This window comes from Erinaceus europaeus, chromosome 6 (assembly GCF_950295315.1).
Source record: "Erinaceus europaeus chromosome 6, mEriEur2.1, whole genome shotgun sequence".
Classification (NCBI taxonomy): domain Eukaryota; kingdom Metazoa; phylum Chordata; class Mammalia; order Eulipotyphla; family Erinaceidae; genus Erinaceus; species Erinaceus europaeus.
In genome coordinates, this window is record NC_080167.1 from 41951538 (window position 1) to 41977564 (window position 26027).

Below are 26027 nucleotides of genomic sequence, written 5' to 3' on the forward strand. Positions count from 1 at the left end.
CACTTGATAACAACAACAACCACTACCACCTAGCTAAAGACATCTGAAAGTGGCTAAAAGTAGGCAGAGATTGGAAGGGACTCAACAAAGTTGATCCAAGAAATATAGGTCTTTCTCTCTTTTTCCAGTCTGCCGGGCATGGTGGATATAACTCAAGGAAAGTCTTTTTTTTTTGTGTGTGTGTGTGTGTGTTACATACTGGATTGAAGCTAGAAAGGGAGGGAGAAAATCCTGGAAAGGACAGTCAAATGGAGACAGCCTTAAAACCCAGGTAAAATATCCTTTAAATCCTTGCCTGTTATCTTTTGGATTTTGCATACAGGGTAGAGCTACAAGAAAATGCAGGGAAAAGCTCTCCGAAGTTTCCAGAGTGAAGCAGAGATTTTGACAAATGTCACTGCAGGGGAGTAGAGTGTGGTGTTTAAGTCCCAATTAGAGGCATGGCAAAGATTTAAGGCTTAATACTGAAAGGCCAGAGGGAACACACTTTAGGGGTAAAAACAAGTCCCAGGTTCAAGGATTTTTCTTAGATCTAAGGGCAAAACTAAAGAATTGCTTTAAAAATTGTGAAGCCAAGCTTCTCCAAGTTTCAGATGATCCATTAGTAACTTAATTGTCTGCTAGAGTAAAAATCAATAATCTTCAAAGGGAGATGACAGCATCTAATATCTTGGTGTCAGACTCAGGACAGTCAGCATGCAGTTGCTGTTTACCGGATAGGAAAAGATGAAGGGGAATTAATTGTGATTCACAGTCAAGAGAAAAATCAGCTAATAGAAAGTGAGCCTTTCATACTTGAACGATGACTCTTTAGTCACTATCAGGCCATTCCACCAGCTGGGGCCCTAATCGGGGAGTCCTGAGATTCCCAAACAGACTTGATGGGCCTAGACCTCGAATAAATCCCTCTCTCCATTGTTACTGGTCATTTCTATCAGGAACAACACAACAGACTCCTTTGTGGGCCCCCATAGGACCTTGCCCTCAACCTGGATCAACAATGGTAAAGAATGTTCCATCCTCCCTTCGGAGGATGGACAACATACTCTATGCTACACCTGAAGAAGATGGGTCGATACTGGGGCAGCATGGAATGTTCCTACTCATGACCACAGAATGTGAGCTCAGATCTACAGGGATGTAGAGGTCACACAGGCTCCTAAGCTAATTATGGGCCCCAGGTCACATCAAATCGATGGGGTCTACAGTAATATTTATACCCCTTTCCCATATTAGGGAGCTACTCTCTTCCCTGATCCAGCTTTCTGGTCCTTTTCCCAGCCATGACATCATCTCCCCAGACAATAATTAGGATCCACCTTCATATCAGATTTAAGGCTCAGGCAAAAAACAACAACAACAACAACAACAAAAACCTAGTATAGCTACAGGCCCTTTGAAATATAACTAAAATATGCCCACTAGCTAGCTACAAATGGAGGACCCCCTCACACTTCATCTGCACTATACCAGCCTTTAGATCCATGATTGTTCAACAATTTGTTTGGCTTTGTATGTTAACTCTCTTTTCAGCCACCAGGTTCCAGATGCTAGCAGGATGCGACCAGACTTCCCTGGACAGACAACTCCACCAATATGCCTTGGAGCTCCGCTTCCCTAGAGTCCTTCCCCACTAGGGGAAGAGAAAGACAGGTTGGGAGTATGGATCGACCTGTCAACACCCCTGTTCAGCGGGGAAGCAATTACAGAAGCCAGACCTTCAACCTTCTGCATCCCACAATGATCTTGGGTCCATACTCCCAGAGGGTTAAAGAATGGGAAACCTTTCAGTGGAGGAGATGGTATACAGAGGTCTGGTGGTGGGAATTTGTGTGAGGCTGTACCCCTCTTATCCTATGGTTTAGTCAATGTTTCCTTTTTATAAATAAAAAATTTAAAAGAAATGCAAATTAAAAAAAAAAAGAAAGTGAGCCTCTCAAGTTAGCCAGAAGTTGGAACTACGAGATAAGAAATTTAAAGCTACTGGGAGTCGGGGGTGGGGGGTAGCGCAGCGGGTTAAGCGCATGTGGTGCAAACAGCAAGGACCAGCATAAGGATCCCAGTTGAGCCCCACTCCCCACCTGCAAGGCAATCGCTTTACAGGCGGTAAAGCAGGTCTGCAGGTGTGTATCTTTCTCTCCCCCCCTCTGTCTTTCCCTCCTCTCTCCATTTCTCTCTGTCCTATCCAACAATGACATCATCAACAACAATAATAACTACAATAACAAAACAAGGGCAACAAAAGGAAATAAATATAAAAAATTTATATAAAAAAGAAATTTAAAGCTACTATTATAACTGACTATAACTTTTTTTGTGTCTTTTTTTTTTTTTTTTGCCAGAGCACTGCTTAGCTCTGGTTTATGGTGGTGCAGGGAATTGAACCTGTGATTTCGGAGCCTCAGGCATGAGAGTCTCTTTGCATAACTATTATGCTATCTACCCCTGCCCCTCACTATATATATATTATTTATTATTATTATTATTGCCTCCAAGGTTATCGCTGGGGCTCCAAATCCCCTGCTCCTGGATGCTAATTTTTCCTTTTTGTTGCCCTTGTTGTTTTATCATTGTTGTTGTTATTATTGTTATTGTTGACACTGTTATTGTTGTTGGATAGGACAGAGAAATCGAGAGGGGGAAAGACAGAGAGGGGGAGAGAAAGACCCTGCTGGTGGGGAGACCGGGGCTCGAACTGGGATCCTTACGCTGGTCCTTGTGCTTTGCACTATGTGTGCTTAACCCCTGTGCTACTGCCTGACCCCCCCCCCCCCCGCGACTATAATTCTTTAAAGGAAAAAAAGATGGGACACTTTGTAAGTGTGTGTATGTATGTACATATCCTATTTATTGGAAAATACTAGATGTGAAATGAAGAATTCACTGGATAGGTTTAATGCACATTGGAGATAGCAGAAGCAAAGGTTGGTGAATTTAATATAGAATCATTGGAAGTGATACAATTTAGGGGTGGAGGCTTACCTTGCAGAGCATGCATATTATCATATTTGAGGACCAGGGTTCAAGTCTTTTATCCTTACCTTCAGGTGGGGATCTTCAGGAGAGGTGGAGCAGTGTTGCAGGTGTCCTTTTTCTGTTCACCTCCACACTCCTATTTTTCACCTCTATTAAAAAAAGGAGGGGAGATGGATATCAGGAATGATGGAGCCTTACAGACACTGAGTCCCAGTGATAACCATGATGGCAAAAAAAAAAAAGAGTCCCATCTAAAGAATCAAAACAATGACCAGAGTCTCAGTATTTAAGGGACATTATTAGTCAGGGTAATAATACACATGTCATTAAGATCCCAGAAGCAAAGAAAAGAGAATGAGGAAGAAAAACTTGAGTAGATAGTAGCTGAAATTTGCTCAAATGTTGTGAAAAACAGAATATTCACTCAGGAGGTCCCTGAAATTCAGCAAACCCTTTTTAGGATCAATCCAAAGAGGTTCATATCCAAGAGTATCCTAGCCAAGCTGCTGGAAACCAAAAGCAAAGAGATCTTCAGAGCAGCCAGAGAAAGGACATTACTACATACTGGGGAATGTCCATAAGATTACAGGTGACCTCTGATCAAAGGTAAAGGAGGCCAGATGGCAAGGAATGACATCTTTAAAGACCCAGGGAGAGAAAAAAAAAAAAAACTGTCAGTCAAGAATTCTAAGTCTCGTTAAACAATTCTTCAAACACACAAATGAAAGAAAAATATCTTCAGATAAACAAAAGCCGAGGAATCTGTTGCCAGGAGACCTTCAATATAAGGGTCTAAAGGAAGTTCTATAGTCTGAATGGAAATAACCCAGTTGGAGACTAGTGCTATTGGGGGAAAAAAAAAGTCCCAGAAATGATAAAATAAACATATATATTTTAAAAGATAAGATATTTTAAAAATAAGATATTTTAAAAACCACTTATTTAAAATGTTCAGATTTTACCCAAACATTACATTGGTTAAGGTAAAGTTGATAGGACTGCATTATGGCTGGTCTGCACTTATGGTATGGCTAATGTATACGGTACAAACTGTATCAGAATCATAGCACAAAGGAGGTGTAACATGGGAACAGACTGCTGTAGGTTTCTTACATTTTAGGTGAAGTGGCACAATGCCACCTCTTAAGTAACACATACATTAAAGATGAATATTATAGTCCTCAGAGCTAAAAAAAATAAATCAGTGGAGGAATGAATGTAGATATTAAAATATATTCAGTGAACAAAATGAAAATAGAGAACTAAAGAACGAAAGATCACACATAAAAAACAGATCGATCTTAATAACAAAAAGCCTTGTTAAATGGAGAAAAGGCCAGGGATTAGCAGAGCTAATCTATGGTGTTAGAAGGCAGAAGAGTGGTTATATACCTAGGAGAGGTGGAGCTGCCCAGGAAAATGCAGATAACTATCTGAAGGAATGGACATTTACACTTAGGGTGATACGGTGGCTCACCCGGGAGTATTCGCTTATCACAATTCTAAAAACTGCACATTGGCATTGCATGCATTTCACCCGTTTTTCAACAGCCTAAATCCAGCTCGGGTTTGAGCGCCCGTTGTAAACCTCGATCGCCAGAGGGCGCTCGGAGCTCACCAAACACGCTTTGCCGCCGCAGCTACTTCGAGATGCAAAGCAGCCCTGCTCTGGCCTCTTCAGCCTACAAGGTGGATCCCGCAGCTTCCCAACCGCTCTCCCCGGATACCGCACCTCCCTCACCCGCGGCTGCACAGCCTAGTCCCTTCCACCCGGCCTCACGCTGCTTTCGGACCAATAAGCCGCGTGCAGCCAGCTGCGGGGGAGTGTGTGTGTGTGTGTGTGTGTGTGTGTGTGTGTGTGTGTGTGTGTGTGTGTGTGTGTGTGTGTGTGACATTTCTATGGACCCTGGCGGAATCCAGATGTGTCTGGAGCTGGCGCGCGCTGCCTGCAGGCTGACCTGTCCCCTAAGGTCCGCTCTCTACCATCGCTTTGAAATAGGAAGTAGGACCGTAATGCAAACTTCCACACTGTCATCGACATCTTCATTTTGACCTTCTCGCCTCGCTCAGATGGCTGGGAAATATTCCCACGCCAGGGCTGCGGCGGGAGGGGTGGAGAGAGTCGCGGAGGAAATTCTCCTCGGGAAACGCAAGCTGGGGGCGGGGGGTGTTGCCCTAGGGTTGCAGCACCCCCAAAATCTTCTTCCCCAATCCCTGAAGATCGCCTAGGAAAGGTAGCGCCCGGGAAGCCCCAAACGCCTTCGCGTCACCCCCCATCCCCGCCCCCGGGCCGGTGTGGTTCGGGACCGAGATGCCATTACACCTCACGTGATCTCCGCACTAGGCAGGTCCTCCAGGAGGCGTCTCTCGGGGTGTTAATTAAAGGTCACAACAAAACAGACCTGCCGGTTCACCAGGAGAAATGTCCTCCCGGGAAATGAAAAATGACACCCTGGAGCAGCCACGTGTGGAGCCCGGCAGATGCCGGCTTCCTGCGCTCCTGGGCGCCGCCCGGGGGTGGAGGGGACAGAAAAGGTGGCTGGCTGTGTGTTTGTGTGGGTGGGTGCCCCGGGCGTGGGAAGGGAGAGGAGGGCAGGGGTGCCAAGGGGCCCGGCCAGAGGAAGCCAAGGCAGCTCGCACACGCCCCCTCCTCCAGGCCGCGCCGTCCGTCCGCGCTGCGCGTGTGCGGCAGGCGAAGTGCTGCCCCGCGGGGCCCGGCTGCAGCCCGCGCTCACCTGCCCCAACCCCGGGCGGCGGGGCCCGTCGGAAACCGGAGGGCAAGCGGGTGGGGGCGCAGGCGCCGGGTCCTCGGGCTGTGGCGGGAGGGAGCCCCCTCGCCGGGTGGGGGTGGAGGGGCTGGTCCGGGGCTGTAGGACCATTCCGTGGAGGGGGGGGGGGGGGGCTTGCCGGGCAGGTCTAGCAGAACAAAGGGCGGGGGGAGGCCCCGGCCCGTTTGCGGACTTGTTGGTGACTCAACCCCTTTCCCTCTGCATTTCCGAGGCTGAACTGCCAGCCCTGCGGGGCGGAGAGAGCACCGGGGGCGGGGCGGGGGCGACCCGGGCGCAGTCCCGTCGGGGGGCGTGGGCTCGACGCCGAGGCTTCAGGGGGGCGTTCCTCAGAGCCCCGGGCGCGGGCAGCTCCCCAGGAACTTCCCCGCTAGGAGCGAGGTTGAAGACCCCCCCCTCCCCCCCGCGCAATGTCAGCCCGGAGACCGCCGCAACGTAAAATGGATCCGGGCCGGCGCGGCGGCTGAGGCGGTGGGGCCACTGTCCCCGGGGCTCCGCGCTGCATCCCGGCGCTCACAGGCGCCCTGCCCGCGGTCTCTCCCGGGCCGCGCCGCCCGCCCCCCTCGCGCAACTGTCAGGCAAAGGAAAAAAAAAAAAAAAGCCCAGCCGGCGGATATTGGCTCGGCGACGCGCCGAGGCTCCTCCCCGAGTCTGGATCTTTATATTTTGGGAGAATTTCTTTGAACTCAGTTACCGAGCTCCGTGAAGGAGACAAGTTCCCACAGCCGGCTCGCCCGGCCGAGGAGCGGAGCGGAGAGGCGAGGCCCCGCCGCCTTCCCCGCCGCGGCCGCGTGCCCTGCTCGCATTCCTCCTTATCCCTCATGGAGGAAAACGGACTGACTTGGCTGCGGAAAACGCCAATTAGCTGGATGTGACCGTGAACAGAGAACGTGTGACTGACTGGAGGAGGCTGAAGAGGATGAGGAAAAGCATTCCTGGAAGGGAAGAATAAACCGGCGACTCCAACCCTTTCTGCAAATTGGTGCAATTACTTCTGGGCTCCATTTGCTTCCACCACCACCCCGGCCTCCCCATTAAGACACCTTGACTCGAGGGCCAAAAGGCAGTCAGTCCCCCCCCCCACACACACACACATTTGCGGGGACCCTTCTGAATTGGAAGACGTTTTGGATGTAGCCTTGGTGGACCATTTAAACACTCCGCTTTGGAAAAGCCACCATGAATTCGGTAGCTGGCAATAAGGAGAGGCTTGCAGTCTCCACCAGGGGCAAGAAATACGGGGTAAGTTGTGACGGACGGGCGCGAGGCGGAGCCGCGTTCACAGCCCGATCTCAGCCCGGGGCCCGGGAACGCGCGGCAGGGCAGGGCGGCTCTGAGCGGGACTCGGGCTGCGGAGTCGCGGCGCGGGCGAGTCAAGGTGTGCGTGCGCGTGGCCGGGTCTCCCGGCCCGCACGTCCAGCCACCCGCCGGGCCCCGGGATTTTTTTTTCCTTTCAGTTTTCTTGTCTCTTAGCTCCTCAGCAACCCTAACTTTTGCAGCATTCCTGCACCTCTCGGCAGAGTTCAGCAGAATGGGAGGGTTCCCCTACCCCATTTCTCTGTCAATCTGGGGGGGGGTCCTTTTTTTTTTTTTTTTTCCTGGAGCCGGAGAGCCTTTCATTTTACCTGCGGGATCCGGGGGTCTGGAGCAGTGCGGGGGGTGGGCTGTACTCGGAATGAATAGACACCCAGAAGTCACCCCCCACACCTCCTATTCCCACACCTGGCTGGCATGCCTCCATGGCGTCGTGCAGGACCTTGAACCTGGGCTCTGGCTTGGCTGGGGACTCGATCCCAAAGCGCTGGGCGCTGAATCTATGGTGTGTGTGTCTCCCATTCCTCTGTGCAATAAATCATTGACACCTCTCTTCCCGCAGTGAGCCCCCCCTTTTTTTTTGTACCGGAGGGGCCCTCCGGGAACCGGCTCAGTGGGCCGCCTGGACGGTGGGACTGGTTTCAGAGCAATTCACGGGTTCCGAGTGCCCTCGGGGGTGCATAGGCCCCGGGTGGGGGGCGCGGCGGGTGCGCCGGGCTGACAGCGGCGTGTTGCCCCGGCAGGTGAATGAAGTCTGCTCGCCCACCAAGCCGGCGGCGCCCTTCTCCCCCGAGAGCTGGTACCGGAAGGCGTACGAAGAGTCGCGCGCCGGCAGCCGGCCCACCCCCGAGGGCGCAGGTTCGGCTCTCGGCTCGTCGGGCACCCCGTCCCCGGGCTCGGGCACCTCGTCGCCCAGCTCCTTCACCGGCTCCCCGGGCCCCGCCTCCCCGGGCATCGGCACCAGCTCGCCGGGCTCCCTGGGCGGCTCGCCGGGCTTCGGCACAGGCTCCCCTGGCTCGGGCAGCGGCGGCGGCTCCTCCCCCGGCTCCGACCGCGGCGTCTGGTGCGAGAACTGCAACGCCCGCCTGGTGGAGCTCAAGAGGCAGGCGCTGAAGCTGCTGCTCCCCGGGCCCTTCCCGGGCAAGGTGAGCGCGGCCGCGGGGGGCGGGCAGGGCGCAGGGCCGGGCCGCCGCAAAGCCCACACAGCTGCCGGCCCCACTGCGACCCGGACCTCGGGGACCCTGGCGGCGCCCGCACGGCTCCACTGCCGGAGTCTCTGCGCAGGGAGGGGGACCCCTGTGGTCTCCCATTCCATGCCGCCCCGGAGCAGAGCAGGGAGGGTGCACCCGCGGTATCAGGCCGTACAGCCTCTGCTCCCCAGACTCCCCTTTATGTGCTCCCAGACTAGCCTGTGGAGCCCTCGAGAGGGGCACCTCCTCGTCTCCCTCTTCCAGCACATCCGTGAACCTTTGCACCGCGTCAGGCCAGGCTGGCGGGGGCGGGGTGCACTCTGACACCAGCTCCTGGGAGGTGCCTTACAGGTCTACTCAAGCCCCCCCCCCCATCCAGTAAAAAAATGTCGGCGGGAGTGGTAAAAAGCAAGCTGGTACTAGGGAGCTGGCATTTACTTATCTGTGGCCCTTCTTATCCAGGATGGCAGAGACATATAGTCAAATACCAGCCTTTCACACTCTCATCCCAACATTGTGTGTGAGGGCGATCTTGCTCAGGCACTAAACACAGACTTCTCGGGTCCTTAGCAACCCTGCCTGCCTGTCTTGTGTGTGCTGGGAGCCCCTCAGAGGGTAACACAATGCAACAGTATTTGCACGGTTGGGTCCAAGTACTATCAAATGATAATATTTACTCTGCCACTTGAAAGAGTTTTTATCGGTGGTTAGAGAGAATTATCAGGGAAAGGGAGTGAATTGCTATAGCGATTCCGAACTCTGTTCAGTGGCATTTGCTGATTTACATTTCTGTGACTGTTTATATGAAATATTGGGGTATTGAACCATGGAGTGTGGGAGTAATTGCATCATCTTGCCTGATATCTCTCTCTCTCTCTCTCTCTCTCTCTCTCTCTCACACACACACACCCTTTCATACACAAGGGTTAAATTGAACAAATACCCACAGACGTTGTAAAATTTTAAATGTGGAAAATTGCTACCAAGAGAATTAGTTTTATGAATCCTGAATTTATCACGAGAATAATTAACTTGAGGATTGTTGTCAGGATGCTATTTCTGTGGATTGATAATAAATCTGCCAGGTCACCCCAAGAATAAATCTAAGGGAACCTACAGGCTTGTTTTCCTCTCGAGTGCTCTATTCCCCACTCACGTTTATTTGCTCTTTGGTCATTCATCAGTATTCTTTGAAATCAGACCTTGTTCAATACACTGTGTTAGGCACATCGATGAAATAACAGTTAAATACAGTCCTTGTCCACGTGAGGTTTGTATTCAAATGGAGGATGCAGATATTGATCCCCAAATGCACAATCCCTAAGGTAGGCCCATGTGTGGTTAGTGCTATCAAGGAAGAGTATGGTATCCTGTAGCTGGACTAGAATGTCTGATACATTTTGAAGAACTTTGACTCTTAAAGACCTGATACTTGGTAACCCCAACCAATTGCATCCTACCAGATTGCTTTAGACCATTCCTAAGGGCCTGTCCTTTTTTTTTTTTTTTTTTTTTTTAATTTCTTTATTGGGGGATTAATGTTTTACAATCGACAGTGAATACAATAATTTGTACATGCATAACACTTCTCAGTTTTCCACACAACAATGCAACTCCCACTAGATCCTCTGTCATCCTGGTCCAGGACCTGAACTCTCTCCCCCGCGCCCCCACACCCCCCCAGAGTCTTTTACTTTGGGTCAATACACCACTAAGGGCCTGTCCTTATGATAGCTCTTGTTATGTTTACCCACTGTGAAAAGGTAAATAAAGATATATTCTTCATAAAAATAGAGAAGGGGGGAAAACAACAAATGCTCCCTTTTAAGTGCATCTATCATGTTTAGCGGAATTATGTGACAGAGTGAACTTTTGACTGTGTTGAAGTAGCCTAGAGAATTCATTTACAGCTTCATGGAAGGCTGCTTGCTGTATTTGTCAGTTTTATTTATGTGATAAAATAAAGATCATGGAACTGGCACAGTAGCACACTTGGATAGTGTGCTGTGTTGCCATGTGTGTGACCCAGGTGTGAGCCTGGCCTCCTCTGGCCTCCACAGCTTCAATGCTGTGGGCTCTTTTGCTCCCTCTCTATTAAAATAAAATAAAATAAAACAAAATAAAGAAAAGTAAAGTAAAATAAAATCTTCATGAGGAAGCCAGTGGAATTGTCAAAAATGTCATTGGACCTCTTCCCAGAGTGCTCTGCATACACCAACTCACAGGCCTCTGCCAGTCATGGGGAGAGAGACAAAGAATCTGGTTAAAGGCACATGGGAATATCATACAATGAAACATGGTTGCCTGGAGTTGTGTGTGTGAAATGGCATAGTGAGACATGACATTTGGTCCCGGGGAGCCAAGAATAAAGCGTACATTATTAGCAATGCGGTATAGGCCTCAATTTTAAGTGCAAATTTCTGGGAATAATTTATTTATTTATTTTTTAAGCATTTGTACCCTAGATTAGATCCAATTTCTGTTGTATCTTTAAATTTTGTAATATTTTGACCCAACCTGCAGTTTTCTCTAGCGCACCATACATTGAGAAGAAGGGGAGGGCTTCTCTGAGCAGGGTTTGTGATTAAACTGTGGGCCTTGGGAACCAGCCCTCATCACAGAAGAGGACTCATTAGACCAGGAGAGGCTATTGTGATTCCTGTAATTCACTCTGCAGAATTAAGGGCCTGGGAGATGAAGACTTGTTTGGAAGGTGCAATTAGCAAAAATCATTTAACATTTACAAAAATGATTAATTGTATTTTTGAAATATTTTCATGGGGCCTGGAGAAATAGCTCAGCACTAGCTTGTATGTTTGGGGCAACAAATGTCCCAGGTTCAGTCCCCAGCATCATCTTTTTCTGGAGCTGAGCAGTGTGCTGATTGTCCCACTTTGACTCTCTCTTTCATTCTGTCTGTCTATTTGATAATAAATGAATCTTTAGAAATAAAGAAAGAAACATTTTCTTAAACGGAGTATTAAACTCCACCATGTGGCACTGAAAGTTTCTTAGGTAGATAGGGATCTGTAAGTGAAAGGCATAATAGCATGTCCATGAACATTAATTCACTTCTACATTTCACCACTGACTCATTATGTGACTTTGAGTAAATCAGTTTTCCTCTCTTTTTACCTTTCTCAATAATATACTAAAGAAAAAAAATGCTTTAGATCCTTACAGTGTCATACAAGTTATTTAAAATACCGTTTGAAATGTGTTTCTATTCTTTAGAGAAAGACATGAAGGTGACGGTTGTTAATTAGCCAAGATTCTTTTAGATTTGTGTTTTACAGGATTTAGGGTTTTCCTGACAAAGCACTAGGCACTTGCCACTTAGAATTTCATCGAACATTTCTCAAATATCACGCTTCCATATCATACTCAAATGTCATACTGCTGGTGTGTTTATATTGTACCCATATGGGTAGAAGGTGAACTCAGTTGAATTCCTTCACCCTTGTCCTTGGGACAGTTGGTTTGGGAGGGAAGGTGAAGTGTTATGAATCTATAAAGCCCTGGTGACCAGAGAAGTGACCACTCCATTCTGAGCATTCTCAGCAGTGACATGGCATTGGAGGACAGGGCTTTGTGGCAGAAGGTGATGTGACTTGGTGGTTTCCAGTTTGGACAACAGGGTGGGTGGAGATTGTATTAACTGTAGCAGGAATTGGGGGGCATACAGATTTGGATGGAGCTCAGAGAGAAACTCATGGGGTTACTGTCCCAGGTATTGGGTTTTGCTGTAATGAATGAAGGGTAGAGGCAGGTTTAGAATAAAACATTCTAGAATGTAGGTATGACAGCTTAAGTTTATATAGCTTTTCTTGATCCATCTATCATCTGCTTAACTGTATGTGAGCTGGAGAAGGGAGAGAGAGAGAGAGAGAGAGAGAGAGACTAGAACCCCACTCAGCCCTGGCATATGGTGATGCTGGTGGTCAAACCTGGGGTCACAGGTGTGCAAATCCTATCTCTTCCCAACTTCACATAATTCTCAGCCATGCTCTTGATTCAGTCTTTCAAATTGCAGGTCACCTAGAAAAGTGAAGAGTTGTGCCTGTAGCAGACTGTGCAACAATTTAAGACTTGACTTTTAGTACCTTAGTTAGTGAAAATGTACTTTCTGAGCTTCTTTTCTAAGACTGGTCAATGATTAGAAAAATAAGGGAATGTGGATTTGTAAAATGTTGAGATGTTAAATGAAAACAGTCCTTTTGCCCATTATAGTGTTCCAGTGTGTAAATATAAAACAATTTCATACACTGACAAAAGCAGCATTCCTGTTTTACTCACAGTTGAGGAGCCAAGCCAGAAATAAAAGCCAAGGAAAGCATCTTCCATTTTGAGGACTGTCCTAGATCATTCTGATATCTTGTGACAGAACTTTTGAGTTGATAATGTGAACTCTATGAAACATCAGCCCTAAAGAATTCGCAAGAGTGACCAGGAATGTTCCAGGTTGGCTGAAGGTTATCAGACATCTGTTCATTTCCATATCAATGAAAAAGATTTAGAACTACACCCCTATCTGATTTTTTTTCCCCCTCAGTCACATATTCTGGATGCATTTATGCCCCAGATATATCAGGAAGATAAACCAGACATACTGAGAAGGGTGAACAAAAATCACAGGGATGAAAGAAAGGAATGTGTCATAGAGGTTTCAAAACACCAAACATAGACTCTAAATAGCTAGAGCCTAAGTAAGTCTAGACATATATATATATATATATATATATATATATATATATATTTATATATATGAGTACATATATTTCTATATTTTCCCAGTTCTAAAATAGGGGTATCGGGAGTCGGACAGTAGCACAGTGGGTTAAGCGCACGTTGCACAGAGCTCAAGGACTGGCGTAAGGATCCAGGTTCGAGCCCCCGGCTCCCCACCTGCAGGGGAATCATTTCACAGGCTGTGAAGCAGGTCTGCAGGTGTCTGTCTTTCTCTCCCCCTCTCTGTCTTCCCCTCCTCTCTCCATTTCTCTCTGTCCTATCTAACAATGATGACATCAGTAACAACAACAATAATAATAACTACAACAACAATGAAAAACAAGGGCAACAAAAGGGAAAATAAGTAAATAAATAAATAGGGGTATAAAAGCAATTTTATTTAAGAGCTCTCTCACAAGCTATTGGAAAATAGTTTATAAACTGATAAAACAGGTCTTACATTTCTTTTACTTTTCTTCTCCACTTTCTCCTCCTTCTCCCTCTTCCTCCTCTTCTCCTTCCTCCTTCTCCTCCTCTTCTTCTTTCTCCTTCTTATGGTGGTGTGGGGGACTTTGGAGATTCAAGCATGAGAGTCTTTTGCATAAGCATTACACTATCTACCTATCCACCCTTTACATTTCATCTTTTTTTTTTTCCTCCAGGGTTATTGCTGGGCTCGGTGCCTGCACCATGAATCCACCGCTCCTGGAGGCCATTTTTTCCCCCTTTTGTTGCCCTTGTTGTAGCTTCGTTGTGGTTATTATTATTGCCCTTGTTGACGCAATTCGTTGTTGGATAGGACAGAGAGAAATGGAGAGAGGAGGGGAAGACAGAGAAGGGGAGAGAAAGATAGACACCTGCAGACCTGCTTCACCGCCCGTGAAGCGACTCCCCTGCAGGTGGGGAGCCCGGGGCTGGAACCGGGATCCTTACGCCGTACCTGCGCTTTGCTCCACATGCGCTTAACCCACTGCGCCACCGCCCGACCCCCCTACATTTCATCTTTTAAAGATTTTTTTATTGGTGTTGGACAGTGTCACAGTTGGTAAAGTGCACAAGTTACCATGCTCAAGGACGAGGGTTTGAGCCCCTGGTCCCCAACTGCAGAGGAGAAGCTTCACAAGAGGTGGAACAGGCTGCAGGTCTCCCTTCCTCCCTCCCCCCCTCTTCTCCTCTCAACCTTTTTTTATTGCTATCATAATTATTAAAAAAAAAAAAAGTGGTGGGGGAATTGCCACCAGTAGTGGTGAATTTGTCATGCAGGTGCTGAGCGCTAGCAATAACCCTGGTGGAAAAAAATACCTATTTTATGAGAGAGAAAGAAAGAAACAGAGAGACAGATCAGAGTACCTCTTGCTAGGGGTCAAATCTGGGACCTTGCACATATGAGGAAAATACATTACCTGTTGATCTACCTCCTCAGCTAAGACATACATTTTACTTACTGTGAGAAAATTCTGTCTGAAATTTTCTTAAAACACTTGTCTATTTCCAGAAAGTTTTGTTTGAATCTTTTCAATTTTGGAAAGGTTTTTGATAAAGAATCAGCTATTGTAATGAAAAAGCCCTATAGGATTTATCGTTAAATTTTCCAGCTTTTAGAAGGATTAAGTTAATAAAATTTAGACATCACCAATTGCTCTTTGGCCTCATCTGACGGATAGTACCTTTTATCAGCTGGTAATGATGAGGGTGATAATAATAATAATGATGATGATGATGATTATAAACGGCCTACTAGGCACTCTATTGAGATACACAGACACCACTTATACATCATACTTACATAAAACCTTGTAGAGCAAAAGGAAGATGAGCCTGATTTCTTTATTCTGGATTTCTAAGTAATAGGGTGCAGGTCACAGAAGAAAGCACGAATGAAACATGAGGTTCAGAGAAATCTAAGAATATTGGCTTCCCAAAGTCTTTGAGGGTCACTCTTAGAAAATTGCTTGGAGAAGCTTGTGATTGTTTTTCTTTGGTTCACAGATGGTGATTTCACCTCTCTCCTGCTCCATCTCTGTCTCTGTCTCTGTCTCTCTCCTTCTCCCTCTGTAAGTATGTGATGTTGTCAAGATTATGAGCCAAGTAATTTTCTGACTGGGATATAGTGAAGGGAAAAAGAGACTTCCTCATATTTGTATTCACTCAGTTGAGACTCTGTTCTCAGCCCTTTTTGGAAAACCTGGCCTGAGAGCCCAGTGCTGACTTTCTGGGTGAGAGGAAGAGTTCTTCAGTTGAGCATTTCTGTGCTAAGTCAGCAGGGCAGCCAGGCTTCAGCTTTCTTCCATTGTGCAAGGATTTCAAATTGCTCCGTGTCTGTGAGGATTCACTGTCTCTTTTCACGAATAGAAGACTAATTTTCTTTTTACTTTTATCCTACTATGTTGAGTCATGTACTGGTCGTAAACATCTTTTCTTCCTGCTGTGCCCCCACCTTCCCTTTAAAAATTTCCTATGTGGTTCTATTGTGCTGAAGAAGCATTGTTTAGAATGGACTCTCATTGATCTTTCATGGGCACATGCACCCATTAAAAGTATCTCAGAGGGTGGGGAAATAACCTAGTGGTTATGCAAGCAACTTTTGTGCCTGAAGCACCAGAGGTCCCAGGTTTGATCCCTTACACCACCATAACTACTTAACTCTTAGAGTTAAGTACTGCTTTAGTTAAAAATATATATATATAAGGGGCCAGGTGGTGGTGCACCTGGTTGAACACACATGTTACAATGCACAAGGAACTAGGTTCGAGTCCCTGACAGCCATCTGTAGCAGAAAGTTTTGTGAGTGGTGAAGCACAGTTGCAGGTGACTCTCTGTCTCTCCCTTTCTATCACCTCCTTCCTTCTCGATTTCTGGCTGTCTCTATCTATAAATAAATATAATAAAATGTTAAAAAATTATAAATTTAACATAGAAGCAAAAGGGTGCAGTATACATGCAGTCCTAAATTAGTTTTGAAGTATCAAAACTGTAAATCAATCTGTGTCTACCATGCTGCTTACCAATGGCTTTGGGATGTTCTAGACTCCATCCTTGAAAATTGAAACCCCTTTAAGTTGAAGCTTTTAGGTTCACAACAGTGGAGATCTGGACTCAACAAACTGGGGTGCAACTGGGTCCCCATCTCTTAGTGGGTGATCTTGGGGAAATTATCTAGTTAGTCTTTCTGAATTGGGTTATTATCGTGTTTTTTTTTTTTAAAGATTTAAAAAAATATTTATTTCCTTTTGTTGCCCTTGTTTTATTGTTGTAATTATTATTGATGTCGTTGTTGTTAGATAGGACAGAGAGAAATGGAGAGAGGAGGGGAAGACAGAGAGGGGGAGAGAAAGACACCTACAGACCTGTTTCACCACTTGTGAAGTGACTCCACTGCAGGTGGGGAGCTGGGGGCTCGAACGGGGATTTTTAGCCTGTCCTTGCGCTTTGTGCCATGTGCGCTTAACCCACTGCGCTACCGCCTGACTCCCGGTTATTATCGTTTATACATCAACTGTAATAGTTAAGGTTTAACTAGATTCGACCATCACTGTCTGTCCCCTTCCTATTTGTTTGTTTGTTTAGTCATGGAAAAGCAGCAGTCAGTGCAAATGAAAACCATCAAGCCATTCCCTTTTCCATTTCATTACCTTCAGGTGAACAAAGGCGCTCATCCTTATTTACTTGTATAGTGGTTCCACAAGTTTAGGAGTGCTTGATGGAAATAGCTACTCTGATTCTTTCTCAAAAGCACCTGATTGGGGTAGTGGTTTACAGTACCCCGTGACAGGTGTCTGCAAAACACTCTCACCACAAACTTGGGTCCTTCTCCACTATCATGCACCAGGGACCCCTAAGCTCCTTGCATCTCTTCCTTTCTTCCCCAGGGTACTTTGCTTTGCTCCTCTCTTTCTTGAGATGAATATGGACTGAGAGTTCTTTCTCGTAGATGGGAAACTCTGTCTTCAGCCCTGCCCCTCTCCCAGGCACTCTAGGGGCCATTGCAGATGCTGGCTTTGGGCATGTGGCTTTGTCCGAGTGACTGCACGTGCACCCAGCAGATATGAGCCAACCAAGAATTTGAGCTTATCTGCCTCTCAATCCAGTTTTATCTCTTTCAGACAGTTTTCTCTGCAGTTATACTTTGCTGATGCTATCGCACTGATTCCGTCCAGACCCTGTGGAGGAGTCTGGAAATAGACACCCCTTCCCCCACCAAGCAGTGTTTCCTGCCAGAGCTGACGGACAGAGGAGGGTGAATGCAGACACGTACGTGAACAGAGACCATATTCACAGGGCCACTAGGTAGGCTGACATGGCAGAAGGTTACGGAACAGAGCAAGTTCCTTGGATAGGCAGAGTGGCATCTCAGTGTATCTTCAGTGTTGCAGACTAGGTTGCAGCCAAAGGACCATTTTTACTGATCTTGTCTACTTAACGTTTTCAATTCAAGATTTTTGCTGACCTCAGAAAGTTCTTGGAAAAAGTTTCAGCTTTCCACACAAGGATGTTTTGATCATCTTTGAAGTTCTTATACACAAATGTCTTCGTTTTGAAAGCACGAGCCGCAGGTAGCAAGGCATTTGAGTTTGCTTTGTGATCACAAGGGGCGTGAATGTAATCTTTCAATAATTCTTTTATCCAATCCCCCCACACCCATTTTAACCACTTTTGTTGGAAGGAAATACCAGTCTACAGGGCTTGTTATTCTAGGGGTATATTTCTACATCTTCCCTCACCATCCATCAAATCCACCCCCCACCCCCCCCACCCCCCACAGGACAGTAGAATTCCCATCCTTCCTCCCGGCTTCTTCTTCCCAGCTTTGCCTCCTCCTCCCTTTTGGATCCTTAAATGTGTTGAACTGTATCTCAGTTTATCAATGTCTCTCCCTATATTTTCTCTTCCTTTATTTCTTTTAACAGTTCTTTATCCAATCTCAATGATGTCTGAGATTTATAATAGCTAGTTCAGGAGTTTTTCTAAGATAATATAGGAGGTTATGAACTTTGAGATATTTTTCCTGTGGTCTAATTCCATCTTTTAATTAGCAGTGATGAACAGCTACGCTCTCCCAGAAGCACTATTGTTTTAGTTACAGTGCTTGCTTTCTTTAGACTTGTAATCACGGTTTCCCTATGCCCCGCTCCATCTAACTGGTGGTTTTATGCACAACAGGAGTCTTGTGAACTGATTAGAAACCACCACACTCTATTGAGAGCTATCTGGCCAAGTGGCGATACAGAAAACAAACAGTTGAACTCAGACAAATAGCTAACAACCACTGATGTTTTAAAAACAAACAAACAGATCAGATCCTGGTTTGGTTGTGTGCCTTTCCTTAGAAGGACACCTCTGTCTTGAGATGGCAGCTGAGCAGGCATCCCTGAACATCTTCCTTTTGGCTGCATTGGACTGTCACTTGTCTTCTACCAGGCCAGGCAGCATAGCAGTTAAGGGCTGGGGGATAGAAGGAGGAAGACAGAAAGGGGAAGGAATAAAACAGAGGGAAGAAGATATGATAAAAGGGAGAGAAAGATAGATAAAAAGAGAGAAAGAAGTTGTTGGTAGGGTTGTAAGTGGCCCATAACCCCAGAGGTTTAGGTACAAAAGAATTGTCCTTACATGGGACAGAGATGCAGTGTGCCACCAGCACTAGTCACCATTGTGATTTTGGGCAAGCCACCTGGCCCAAATCTGGCTTTGATTCTCTTTTGTAAACCAAGAGAGTGGGAGTTGCCATTACAAGGTCACTAAACTCCTTTGCAGCTCTCTGTGAAAGCTAGAAGAAACCCCCCCCCCCAAGACTTGATGGAGGCTAGTCCGTCTCCCCAAATTCTAGAAGGTTAAGCTGGACAAAAACCCTCTGTGGATTTCTGGCTGCACCAAAAACCTGAAGCTGTTGCAGGGATGCCACACTTAGGGGACTTCCCACCTTCAGTCAGCCTTGAAGTGCACTTTTGACTTTGCTCGTCCAGATGCGGGGAGTGTTGGCACTACCATCACTGCTGGTGCATCTTGGGAATCTGGATTACAAATTGACTGACAGGACTCTTCCTGTTTCTTAATAGAGCTGTTTACTTTACTGTCTTCTGTGTTTGTAAGCAGACATCAACTTGGGCAAACAAAAGGACAGTTGATTTTATATGAACAATTTAGCCAGGAATTCTAGAGAAAAAGTATTGTCTTAGGGCTAAAGATAGCTTACGGTTGGTTTTTACATGAAAACAATCTGCTGTTTCGAGGAGGATTTGAAAATAATTTGGGGGGAAGTTAATCCTGGGTAGCAGCATAGAAAAACCACAACCCCAAACATTCTATCCATTATTTATACAGGTATCTTTTCCCTTAAAATATTTTTTGCTCTCTTTTGTTTTTTTCCTTTGGATATCTAGATGGGAGGCTGGGTGGTGATGCACCCAGTAGAGCTCATGAAGACCCAAATTTAAGACTCTGAGTCCTCACCTGATGGAGAAAGCTTTAAAAAATTATTTATTTATTTTTATTATTGCATAGAGACAGAGAGAAATTAGAGGGGGAGAGGGAGACACAGAGGGGAAGAGACAGAGAGACACCTGCATCCCTGCTTCACCACTTGTGAAGATTTCCCCTTGCAGGAGGGGACCAGGGGCTTGAATCTGGGTCCTTGTGCACTGTAATGTGTGTGCTTAACCAGGTGCACCACCGCCTGGCCCCGAGAAAGCTTCATAAGTGGTAGAACAGTACTGCAGGTGTCTCTCCTTTTTGCCTCTCCATCTCTGCCTCTGTCTTTTACTCTCCATCAAAGGAAAAAAGTATATAGCCCTGGAATTGGTGGAGTCAAGTCCCCATGATAATAACCTAGGTGACAACAAACACGTCTAGATAGGGTCATAATGGTTAATGTCAATACTTGTACATATCACGTGTCCATGACTTGCCTTTCTTTTTGAATCTAATTTGACCAAAATATAAATGATATATGGCATTGTCTTAGTTTCAGGTGTACAACACGATGAGTTGATATTTGTATACACTGGGAAATGATCACCACAATAAGCTTATTTAACTTCTATCACCATACAGTCACAATTTCCTTTTTGTTGTAATGAGACCTTTTAAGATCCATTCTCAAGCTACTTTTATATATACCATATCTTTTTGTTGTTGTTATCATTATTATTTGAAAGATAGAAACAGAGAGAGAGGGAGTTGGGTGGTAGCGCAGCGGGTTAAGCGCACTTGGCGCAAAGCGCAAGGACTGGTGCAAAGATCCTGGTTTGAGCCCCCGGCTTCCCACCTGCAGGGGAGTCGCTTCACAGGTGGTGAAGCAAGTCTGCAGGTGTCTGTCTTTCTCACTCCCTCTCTGTCTTCCCTTCCTGTCTCGATTTTCCTCTGTCCTATCCAACGAGGTCATCATCATCATCATCAACAACAACAATAATAACCACAACAATGCTAAAACAACAAGGGCAACAAAAGGGGAAAAAGTGGCCTCCAGGAGTAGTGGATTCGTGGTGCAGGCACTGAGCTCCAGCAATAACTCTGGAGACCAAAAAAAAAAAAAAAAAAAAAACAGAGAGAGAAAGAGACCACAGAATGGAAGCTTTCTTCATTGTGGGGGTGGGGGGTGGTCTCAAATCCAGTCCACTCACATTATCATGCAATATTGTTAATGAATTGGCTCCATCTCCCTTTACTTTTGATGCTGCGATCTGGCCACAGGAAGCAACAGGTAGCTATAGCTGACTACTGAGTCAACAAAGTCCATTCAGAAGTTTCCACCGATTTTATTTTTCTTTAATACTAGCCCAGGCTACCTTCAGCTGTAACATTTTCTGTTTGTACTTTGGTTTTTAAACACAGCCCAAGGAGCACAGATATTAAAAGCAGATTTTCATGAGGCCTTTACCATCCAGAGCACATTGTAGCTGAGAGTAGATAAGAAGCAGCAGCAACAGTGGTGGTGGTGGTGGGGGGGACACCACTGGGAGTTGACTTCCTCCACTCACTTCCCCGCCATTGCTGTCATCAGCATCACTAGAGGACACCACAACCAGCAACATCCATCTGCTGAGAACAGCAGACTCTCCACTGAGTACATTTCCAGCTCCTCTTTCCTTTATTTATATTCTTCTTGCTCTCTTGCTCTAAACTGGTTCATGAGGTGATTGTGAACTTTCTGGGACTTCATACCTGTGTGATTCCACCACTCTTCAGTGCACTCTTCCCCACTCCCCCCACCCTCAGTTAAAGAGTGAGAGAGAGAGGGGTGGGGGAAACACCACAGCACTGCTCCACTGCTTATCAAACATCCCTTTGCATGATGCTCCCATGTGGTGTCTGGGAGCTCATTCAGGTCCTTAAACTGACAAAAATGTGCATTCTTCTGGGTAATCTATCTCCAGGCTACTATTTTTATAAATTTTATTTTCAATTTATGTTAATGAGAGAGGTACAGAAAGAAAGAAAGAAAGGCAGACCAGGGCTGTACTTAGCTCTGGCTTATGGTGGTGCTGGGGATTGAAGTCGGGGCCTCAGAGCCTCAGGCATGAAAGTCTTTTGTATAACCACTATTTTATCCCCTCCAACTCCCCCATCCTATTTGTGAACTTAAAAAAATTATTTATTGATGAGAGAGTGAGTAGGGAGAAACAATCAGAGTATCACTCTGGCATATGCAACATCAGGGATTGAACTCAAAATACCTTGTGCTTGGGAGCCAAGTGCTGTTGGTGAACTTTATAAAGTGAATTCTAAGGGTGTGTGTGTGTGTGTGTGTGTGTGTGTGTGTGTGTGTGTGTGTGTGTGTACTCATCATTTTTAGGAGCCCTGACATCCTGTCTCAGGTTGCAGACACTGTGAGGCCCAAGCTTTTATTGGTGATCAAGGCAGCTAATAAAGCAAGATGTATGCTTCAAAGGGCACTCAGTTGAGAGGATGGTTAACTGTCACAGTGGTCAGAGAGAAGAGGGAGGGTTGACAGCTATAAGTCTGCTAATGATCGCTTTACAAGCATTTCTTGCAGCCACTGTGATAAGTGCAACACAAAGGCAGGGTTTTAATATCCCTAATCAGCCTCTCTGCTTCCTGAGTGAGGCATCCACTTGGGGAAGGAAGGAAGTTGCTGGCTGTGGGCTTTTTTTTTTGGTGGTGGTGGCTTATGTTAATTTACTTTTTTTTTTTAATGGAGTCTTCATTGATTTCTAGTGATTGCCCATAATGCTCTTTTATGGTGGTCAGGAAGGAGAGAACGGGAGGGTGAAGAGGCTTGCCTGAGGCCTTCCAGAAAACGTCTGGCTTCGGAGTCCTCACTGGGTTCTGATGGGATTTACTTACTTGTGCAGAGATTTTGCCCACGTGGCCTTCTTTGACGCTGATCCCCAGTAGCACTCATTAAACATTTCTTTTGCTGTCTGTGCACCCAGTGGACGGTACTTATTTTCTTTTTCTTTTCCTTTGTTGAGGGATTAATGTTTTACATTTGACAGTAAATACAATAGTTTGTACATGCATAACATTTCTCAGTTTTCCACATAACAATGCAACCCCCACTAGGTCCTCTGCCATCCTTTTCCAGGACCTGCACTATCCCCCGCCCCCCCCGTCTTTTACTTTGGTGAAATACAGTCCAGGTTCTGCTTAGTGTTTTCTTTTCTGATCTTGTTTTTCAACTTCTGCCTGTGAGTGAGATCATCCCATATTGACAGTACTTATTTTCTTGAGTACATGAATTCTCTTTTTATAATTTTTTAAATTATATTTATTTATTTACTGGATGGAGACAGAAATTGAGAGAGAAGGGGATAATAGAGAGGGATGATAGGGAGAGAGACAACACTGCTTCCCACTCACTTAGCTTTCCCCCTGCTTTCAGGGACTGGAGGCTTGAACCCAGGTCCTTGTACATTGTAACATGTGTGCTCAACTTAAAAAAAAAAGAATTATTTATTGATGAGAGAGTGAGTAGGGAGAAACAACCAGAGTATCACTAGGTACACCACCACCTAGCCTCAAGTACATGAATTCTCTATGAATTTATGGCCTTTTTTTCTGGGAGGGTGAGGCTTCTGTGTAATGAACAAAAGTCATAGGAAAAAGTGAAGAGGATATCCTGGTGGTGGTGGTGGGGAGCCAGAGATGTTTGCAGGCGAGGGAGGTGACATCTGGTGGCTTCTTTGTTCTCCAGAAAAAAACAAGTCATAGAATTAGTGGCTTCTTCACCTGGGTGGACCTTGCTCTAGGTCTTTGTGAGTTGGCTAGTTTGGAGGTCCTTGGATTCCTTGTTAGTTGATAATGTCTTGTTACTGTTCAGCTTGCTGTCTCATTCACTTCTATTCTTTTTTTTTTTTTTTAAACCATAAAGAAAGATGACTTTATTTGTGCTATGGCAAACATTCATTAACAATAAGTATCTTTTCTAATAAAGGACAGGAGATAGACTTGAGTTTTTTTTCCTTTAATTTCTTTATTGGGGAATTAATGTTTTACACTTGACAGTAAATACAATAGTTTGTACATGCATAACATTTCTACGTTATCATGTAACAATACAATCCCCACTAGGTCCTCTGTCATCCTTTTTGGACCTGTATTCTCCCCCTACCCCGCCCACCCCAGAGTCTTATACTCTGGGGTACAATACGCCAATTCCAGTTCAGGTTCTATTTGTGTTTTCTCTTCTGATCTTGTTTTTCAACTTCTGCCTGAGAGTGAGAACATCCCATATTAATCTTCCTGTTTCTGACTTATTTATTTCACTTAACATGAATTTTTCAAGGTCCATCCAACATTGGCTGAAAACGGTAAAGACCACTTTTTATAGCTGAGTAGTATTCCATTGTGTATATATCCTACAACTTGCTCAGCCACTCATCTGTTGTTGGACACCTGGGTTGCTTCCAGGTTTTGGCTGTTACAAATTGTGCTGCTAAGGACATATGTGTGCAAAGATCTTTTTGGATAGGTGTGTTGGTTTCCTTAGGACATATCCCCAGGAGAGGAATTGCAGGATCATAGGGTACGTCCATTTCTAGCCTTGTGAGAGTTCTCCTGACTATTCTCCACAGAGGTTGGACCAATTTACATTTCCACCAGCAGTGTAGGAGGGTTCCTTTGACCCCACAACCTCTCCAACATTTGCTGCTGTTACCTTGCCTTAGTCTTCTTTGTAATTGGATTCGTTTCATTGAAGATGTCTTTAACATTTATGCGGAAAAGAGTTCTGCCAATATTTTCCTCTAAGTATCTGATAGTTTCTGGTCTAACATCCAAGTCCTTGATCCACTTGGAATTTACTTTTGTGTTTGGTGAAATACAGTGGTCCAGTTTCATTCTTCTGCATGTTTCAACCCATTGTTTCCAACACAATTTGTTGAAGAGACTCTGCTTTCCCCATTGAATAGTCTGAGTACCTTTGTCAAAGATTAGATGTCCATAGGTGTGGGGGCTTACTTCTGGGCTCTCAATTCTATTCCACTGGTCAGTGTGTCTATTCATGTTCCAGTACCAAGCAGTTTTGATGACAATGGTTCTATAATACAATTTGAGATCTGGGAGTGTGATGCCTCTAGTTCTGTTCTTTCTTCTCAAGACTGTTTTGGTAATTCTAGATCTTTTCTGATTCCAGATAAACATTTGTAACATTTGTTTTATTCTCCTAAAAAATGTGTCTGGAATCTTGATGGGGATTGTATTAAATTTGTAGATGGCTCTGGGTTGTATATTCATTTTAATGATGTTAATTCTCCCAACCCATGAACATAGAATACTTTTTCCACTTCTTTGTGTCTTTTTCAATTTCCTTGAGTAGTGACTCATAATTTTTAGTGTACAAGTCTTTCAATTCTTTGGTTAGGTTTATTCCTAAATATTTTATTGTTTTTGTTGCTATAGTAAAAGGAATTAATTTCTGGATTTCAGCTTCTTCTAATTTAGTGTTTGCATAGAGGAATGCCACTGACTTTTTAATGTTAATTTTATAGCATGACACCTTACTGTATTGCCTGACGATTTCCAAAAGCTTCTTGCTGGATTCTTTAGGTTTTTCCATGTATACTATCATGTCATGTGCAAATAAAGAGAGTATGACTTCTTCTCTTCCAATCTGTATCCCTTGAATTCCTTGCTCCTGCCTGATTGCTATGGCAAGAACTTCCAACACTATGTTGAATAGTAATGGTGATGGTGGCCAGCCCTGTCTAGTACCTGATCTGAGTGGAAATGCTTCTAGTTTTTCACCACTGAGTATGATGTTGGCTGTAGGTTTGCTATATATAGACTCCACTATCTTCAGGAATTTTCCATCTATTTCCATTTTTTTTTTTTTAGTGCTTTGATCATAAAGGGATGTTGTATTTTGTCAAAGGCTTTCTCTGCATCTATTGATATGACCATGTGTTTTTTTGGTCTTGCTTTTGTTGATGTAGTGGATCATGTTGATTGATTTTCATATATTAAACCAATCTTGTATGCCTGGGATAAACCCCACTTGATCATGATGAACAGTCTTTTTAGTTTTCTGCTGTATGCAGTTGGCTAGAATTTTGTTCAGTATTTTAGGATATGTTCATCAGTTATTGGTCTGTAGTTTTCTTTTTTGGTTGTGTCCCTGTCTGCTTTTGTCAGAGTGATGTTGGCTTCATAGAAGATGGCAGGGAGTATTCCAGTGTCTTCAATCTTCTGGAAGACTTTTAAAAGTAGAGGTTTTAGTTCTTCTTTGAAGGTTTTGTAGAATTCATTTGTAACACCATCTGACCCAAGACTTTTATTTTTGGGAAGATTTTTTGATAACTGTTTCAATTTCATTAGCTGTGATAGGACTATTCATGTTATCTACTTCCTCTTTACTTAGTTTTGGAAGTTGGTGGGTATCTAGGAAATCATCCATTTCTTCCAGGTTCTCTAGCTTGTGGCATATAGTTGTGCACAGAATCCTCACATGATATGTTGAATTTCTGTGGCGTCTGTTGTGATATCTCCTCTTTCATTTAGTATCCTATTTATTTGGGTCTTCTCCCTTTTTTGTTTTGTGAGTCTGGCTAAAGGTTTGTCGATTTTGTTCACTCTTTCA

At 45.1% G+C, this 26027-nt stretch overlaps 1 protein-coding gene across 1 annotated transcript in view; it reads left to right on the forward strand.

The window, feature by feature from the left end:
* The first annotated feature begins 6008 nt into the window (after positions 1–6008).
* Positions 6009–26027, forward strand: part of KIF26B (kinesin family member 26B) — a 566510-nt gene continuing 546491 nt past the window's right edge. The window contains exons 1-2 of the mRNA XM_007534607.3: positions 6009–7004; positions 7820–8221. Coding sequence (XP_007534669.1) covers positions 6942–7004; positions 7820–8221 — 465 coding nt within the window. The 5' untranslated portion in view covers positions 6009–6941. The remainder of the gene's footprint in view (positions 7005–7819; positions 8222–26027) is intronic.